A 6,767-nucleotide genomic window follows, 5' to 3' on the forward strand; every position below is an offset into this window, starting at 1 on the left:
GCGACGCGACACGACAAAACCCGACATTAAACTGATGCCTTGTTCTATTTATGACGTACTGACACAAAGTTAAAATGATTTGCAACGGTTGCTTTGTCGCGTCCAGTGTAGAGCTGTTGCGGCGCGACGCGACAACTGTAGTGTATAGACACGGTGAGTGAAGCCGAGATCAAGATATGCCTCGTCATATTTTCTGCATTTAGCTTTTAAATGACCAGCACCTGCCTGGGTCTGTGCCACTTCATCTATGGCTTTTCTCTTCGCTTTCACAAACCGATCCATCTCCCATTCTAAGTTACGTCCTTTGGCTGTTTACCGTTTTATTTCTTTTCTTTTTCTGCTGATGGCCCGCGCTCGACTTGAAGCAGCGCTGCTTAGACCGATGAGTGTGTTATTAAAGTACTGCGAGAGCTATAAGAGAGCGCGGACGTCTCCTTATGCTTTCTCTCGCCGTACTTTGATGTCATACACCGATCTGATCTTCAAGTCGAACACACCTCTTTACTCTCGCATGTCACGTGACCGTGTAATCGCAGCCTCTGCGATTGAAAAATCGCGTTATTTCATATCGCGATATCGCAAATGCAATTAATCGTTCAGCCCTAGTCAGAATTAAGAGTTGCTAACTTAGAATTCTGAGGGGAAAAAGTCCAAAAGTTGCAGATTCCCATTTGCTTGTTATTTTGTGGCAGAAAGCCCCTGTATGTAGAGAAGCTCCTCACTGGACCGGTTCAGTTGAGCTCCGCTCTGGTGTGTTTGTGCTCTCCAGCAGCGGGTGGCATGGCGGAGGACGAGGCCGCGGGGCACGGAGAGCATCTCTCGGCCGAGGACTACGCCGCCGAGGCCATGGCCGCCGACATGGACCCCTGGATCGTCTTCGATGCCCGCAAAACGCCCCGAGCCGAGTTCAGCAGCTGGCTGGAGTCCAACCGGCCCTCGCAGGTCAGCCGCTGTGGGGCGGGGGGGCCGGTGGGCTGGATCGCGGTGCGCGGGCCGCAGTACTGGAAGGACGCCGGAGACGTGGAGGGGCTGCAGGACAGCTGGGAGACGCTGCAGGAGAGCGGGCGCAGCGTCAGCTTCCACACCATCAGAGAGCTGGCGCTCAATCACAGCGTGCTCTACGGCAAGTGGCTGATGCACCTGGACACGGGCTTCAAGGTGGACCGCGCCTGGGAGAGCATCGCCAGAGCCGCGCTCGACGGCAAAATCGACTCGGCCAAAGTGAGTCCCAGAGACCCGCGCTCCGACTGCAGACACGTCATCTGCGTCTACAACCAGAACTTCACCGATGAGGAGCAGGTGATGCATCTGGACGCCGTCATCCGCGCCGCCGGCGTCAAGTGCGTCCTCTACTACAAACCCGACGTCTACTCGTACCTGGGCATCTACCGCAACAACCGCTGGAAGATCTGCCCCACCATCTACGAGAGCATGTTCGACCTGGAGAGCGTTCCTCGCCGCTCGCACATCATCAACAAGGTCACCAGCCAGGAGCTCACGTGAAGCTCCTCCGGTTCCTGCCTGAACGCCTGTTTGTTTTCCTTTTCGTTCGTAACTGCACTTTTGGAGGACATTTGACTTGTAGAAACGTTCTGTTGTGTTACCGATGTCAAGCAGTGACGGTGAAACTGCATGTCGACGTGTGTGCATACAGCCGAAATGTTGAAGGGCTTTGAGATATTTGAGTTATTCTTTTAAAACATCTTTTATATTCAACAAGGTTGGTTTTGTTCATTCTGTTCATTTTGCCAAATAAATCTGGGATATTTCAAACGGTGATTCTCTGTGCAATAAAGCAGTTATTCGCCTTCATTATAGCTCAGATAATAAAGGGTTAGTGCAGTTAATTTGTGCACAACGCAGATCCTCCTCAAATCGTGTCAGGACAGGAGATTTGCACTGCAGTCCGAGATGAAAACTCAGAAATATGAGGAAAGAAATCAGAATTGAGAGATGCAAACAAAATTATAGGAAAGAAATCAGAATTGAGAGATGCAAACAAAATTATAGGAAAGAAATCAGAATTGTGAGAATAACACAAACGCTGAATTACGAAAAAAAAAAAATATCAGAATTTCGAGATGTAAACTGAGAATTACAAGAAGAAAAAAATCAGAATTGTGAGATGTAATTGAATTGCGAGATGTAAACTCCAAATTACGAGAAGTCAGAAAAACAAAAAAAACTGAATTGCAAGTTGTAAACTGAGAATTACAAGAAAAAAATCTGAATTGTGAGACGTAAACTGAGAATTACGAGAAGTCAGAAAAACAAGAAAAGTCAGAATTGCGAGACGTAAACTGAGAATTACAAGAAAAAAAATCAGAATTGCGAGATGTAAACTCCAAATTACGAGAAGTCAGAAAAACAAAAAAAACTGAATTGCAAGTTGTAAACTGAGAATTACAAGAAAAAAATCTGAATTGTGAGACGTAAACTGAGAATTACGAGAAGTCAGAAAAACAAGAAAAGTCAGAATTGCGAGACGTAAACTGAGAATTACAAGAAAAAAAATCAGAATTGCGAGATGTAAACTCCAAATTACGAGAAGTCAGAAAAACAAAAGTCAGAATTGCGAGATGCAAACTTAAAATTACAAGGAAAAAATCTGAATGGCAAGAAGTCAAAATTGCTTTATATAATCTCAAAATTACTAGAAAAGTCAATTGCACGATGTAAACTCAATTACAAGAAAAAAGGCAGAATTTTAAGATGTCAACTCAGAATTATGAGATGTAAAACAAACTCAGAATAATGAAAAAGTCAGAATTGTGAGATGTAAATGCATTTATTACAGCTCAAATAGTACAAAAAAAAAAGAATTTCACTGTAAAACACTAAAATCGTGTCAAAACAGGAGGTTTAACTGCAGTAAGGCCACAAAACAGAGAAGCGATTGCCTCGGTCTCTCTTTCCATGCAAGCTGAGCGATTAATGTTTGTGATGCATAACACGCAACACGTAAAACATGCTTGCAGTAACATGATTGCCTACAATTACAGCAGAACATAATGAAGGATTATTGTATTAAAGCTACAGCAGTGGATTTTCTGAAGTTGGTTACCGATGTCAGATCCGATAGTTTACAGCTATTTACAAATCCTTTCAGTGGCACGCTTCCCTTTTGCAAGCATGTGAATGTGGAGCGCAGATGTCAGTACTAGTTTAGGCTCAAACTGCCAGATATGGTCAGATTAACTCATGCATAATGTGTGTAACGGATCGCCAGAATAAATGCACAGACACTAAAACAGAGACTGGCGGAGAATGTGAAACATTACATTCACGAAGCTGAAACATTCAGAGCTACTCTAACTGGACCGGCACTAGATAAACATGATGACTTACTAGTGCTCATGCTGCTTTAGGGCTAATCCTGCAGATTTAAACAGCTTCCGTATCTATCCAATATAAAACTATGAAATATGGTTTTTTTAGTTTTTTTTCGTAATTTCCATTTTTTATTTTTCTGGATCCTGAATTAATGGTTTAAATTAAATTTTAGTAATGATCACAGAGCATGTCTAATTAATTAAAATCATCATTAAAGTTACACAATTTAACAAAAATGTATTAAAGTTCAACAAAAATTACATTTTTAGGGCCGTATGAAATCAGATTTTTTTCCCCCCCAAATTTTTTTTTTTTTCCCTGCATTCCATTTTATTGGTTAAAGAAAATTTTTGTAATAATAAACGTATAAAAGTATTGATTAAAAATCATGTCTAATTTATTGAATTTTTATAAGCAACAATTTGCTTACAAAAAAAACGTATTTTATTTTTTCCAAATTTAGTTTTACTTTTTAATTTGAGTCTATTTTAAAATGTTATAATCAGAAACAGGTCTAATTGAATTCATAAAACAATTTAACAATGTGTTAACATTTCAACAATAGTGGCCTTATGAAATCTTACATCGTTTTCAGGAAATCTGTCGTCTTTTCATTTTTCAGATTTGTATACGATTTCATTTACATTTTTAAAACACTCACTAAACCGTTAAAAGTTTTATCCCTTCATTTGATTAAAAGATTAATTAGATTATCAAATGAAAATTTAGCAATTCCTTACATTTTTCTGGCTGCACGACATTTACAAAATATAATAACTGTGCAATATTCCTTTAAGTGTACTGTATTATTAATATTGAGAAGCACATTCGACTGTATAATATGTGTAATATATTTTAGAAATCACAGGGCCCTACAAGAACTAGAGTTCTGTGTTCTCAACAGTCATTGGTCGATGAGGCTGTGGATTCTGCGCAGTGATTGGCTGAGCCGCTCAATAAGGCACTGTGTGTTCACTGGTCTACATCTGGTTTAGCTGGTGAACCTCTTCAAGATATGAGACGAGATAAACACAGTACGCAAGATACACATCTGAGGAAAACCGCTACCTGCTAAAGCCATTAAATCTGAATTAATCTCGTGTGTGTGTATATATATATATATATATATATATATGTGGAACTGAGTTTAAATGCGTTTATGCTCCAGGATCTTCTTGAGTGTTTTAGGTGGGGTGACCAGACAGGAATCCGACCTGGTGGCCGCTGGTGAAGATGGACATGAAGCGGTCGTCGTCGATGGAGTTGAGCACCTCCAGGTCGTCGAGGACGCCGGGGGCCGGAGCCGGAGGAGCCGCGCTCTCCATCATGCTCTCGTTGTGTATGAGGCTGGCGATGCTGGGTGGGAAGGACATCCACGTGGAGCCGTTCCCCGCGTGATCAGCCGCCGGCTCCGTAGAGCTTCCCGGCTTCCCCAGCGAGAGTCCCACTTCCCCGGGGAGCCCGCTCTGAACCAGCAGCGCTTGGAAATCCTCGATGTTGATGTTGTCGACGTCGGAGCCTTGCACTTCCGAGAAGCTGGGAAACTCGGGGAGCTCGTCGTCGGCGGCGGCGCTCTGGATGGGCTCAGCGGCGGGCTCGGCGCTCGTCTGATCCGATGCCATGAAGCTGTTGAAGTCGTGCAGGTCGGACAGGTTGACGGTGGGGAAGTCCTGCGTGAAGGCGCTCGCCGCAGCTTTGGGCTGAGAGTCTCCCGTCAGACTCTGGAGGAACTTCCAGGTGTCGCTGGTGCAGCTCGGTGAACTCTGAGCGGACGCGGCGAACAGCTGACCCGGAGCAGGAGCGAAGAACGAGGACGGCTGCGGCAGCGGCTTCAGCGACACACCTGCAGACGCCGCTGAAACACAGCAACATTAGCATTAAACTGATCGAGAGTGACACTGAACACACTTATAATCTTACAAACGCTGTTCTTTTGAACTTTCTGTTCATCTGTGAATCCTGAAAAATAAAATGCATCACAGTTTCCACAGAAATATTGTGCAGCACAACTGTGTTCAACATTGATAATAATCAGAAATGTTTCTAATAATCAGCATATTAGAATGATTTCTGAAGATCATGTGACACTGAAGACTGGAGTAATGATGCTGAAAATACAGCTGCGCATCACAGAAATACATTACAGTTTAACAGAGATTCACACAGAAAACAGCTGTTTTACATTGGAATAATATTTCACTGTTTTACTGCATTTTTGATTAAATAAACGCAGTTCTGGTGAGCAGAAGAGACTCTTAGAAACATTTAAGAAAGCGTAATATTCCAAACGTTTAATCACAAGTATTTAGACACTTTACCGCTCAAATTAAAAAGTGGTTTTAGTAATTTCAACAGAAATTCAGGCGCTGTGTGTGTGGTTTTAAACCCTCAAACCTTCTTTTTAACCTAGTGATGGATGGGAATTATCTTCTGTGTCGTTAGCATTACGCCACAAACCCCGTTAAAAACAACTCAGTTAATGGCATAGCATCTTTAAAGCAGCTTTACAGAAAAAACGAGATGTTAAAGGAACAGTTCAGTCAAACATGAATATCTGCTGAAAGTGTCAGATCAGGATGCGTTTGTTTCTTCATCAGGTTTGTAGAAATGTAGCATTGCATCAGTGTCTCAGCAATGGATGCTCTGCAGTGAATGGGTGCCGTCAGAATGAGAGTCCAAACAGCTGATAAAAACATCACAATAATCCACAAGTAATCCACAGCACTCCAGTCCATCAGTTAACATCTGGAGAAGACAAAACTGTTTTGGACTATCAACGCTGCTTGATCTGTGCAGATTTCTCTCCTGATTCAGACCAGAACACTTTTTTCATGGGAGGAGGCTTTATTATGGATATGGCTCATATTTTAGCAGGAAGCAATGGTTTGAAGTTTAAAAACGTCTTAATGCTAGATTTGTTTCTTACAAACATGCAATTTTTGTCTTCTCCAGATGTTAACTGATGGACTGGAGTGGTGTGGATTACTTGTGGATTATTGTGATGTTTTTATCAGCTGTTTGGACTCTCATTCTGACGGCACCCATTCACTGCAGAGCATCCATTGCTGAGACACTGATGCAATGCTACATTTCTACAAACCTGATGAAGAAACAAACTCATCCTGATCTGACACTTTCAGCAGATATTCATTTTAGGCTGAACTATTGCTTTAACTCCTAATCATCCACATTAATCCGTTTCTGTTTAACTGGTCACCTGCTGGGAGGCTGCTGGCGGCTGTGGGTTTAGAGATGCCTAGTGTTCGTTTAGCGGTACTAAACGGCCGTCGGTCTGCAGGCATGGAGGATCCTGCACATAAAACACACACTGATTATTACCCAGAGCTGTGTGTGTTGAGTAACACACTAAACTGCAGCAGTAAATGCTGCTCCACACACACACACACACACACACACACACACACACTCACTCA

At 42.6% G+C, this 6,767-nt stretch overlaps 1 protein-coding gene and 1 pseudogene across 3 annotated transcripts in view; one reads left to right on the forward strand and one right to left on the reverse strand.

Annotated features, from left to right (window-relative positions):
• The first annotated feature begins 638 nt into the window (after positions 1-638).
• Positions 639-2,048, forward strand: LOC107748027 (UPF0696 protein C11orf68 homolog pseudogene; annotated as a pseudogene).
• A 1,772-nt stretch (positions 2,049-3,820) lies between these two features.
• Positions 3,821-6,767, reverse strand: part of LOC107748028 (transcription factor p65-like) — a 16,994-nt gene continuing 14,047 nt past the window's right edge. Inside the window, exons 10-11 of one of the 3 annotated variants that reach the window (XM_016562674.1) lie at positions 6,551-6,643; positions 3,821-5,176 (exon numbers count right to left, since the gene is read on the reverse strand). In XM_016562674.1, coding sequence (XP_016418160.1) covers positions 4,518-5,176; positions 6,551-6,643 — 752 coding nt within the window. In that variant the 3' untranslated portion in view covers positions 3,821-4,517. Of the gene's footprint in view, positions 5,189-6,550; positions 6,644-6,767 lie in introns of all 3 variants that reach the window. The other 2 variants (XM_016562673.1, XM_016562676.1) reach the window with 2 other exon arrangements.

Source organism: Sinocyclocheilus rhinocerous, unplaced genomic scaffold, assembly GCF_001515625.1.
Source record: "Sinocyclocheilus rhinocerous isolate Xijiao unplaced genomic scaffold, SAMN03320098_v1.1 scaffold3243, whole genome shotgun sequence".
NCBI classification, from domain to species: domain Eukaryota; kingdom Metazoa; phylum Chordata; class Actinopteri; order Cypriniformes; family Cyprinidae; genus Sinocyclocheilus; species Sinocyclocheilus rhinocerous.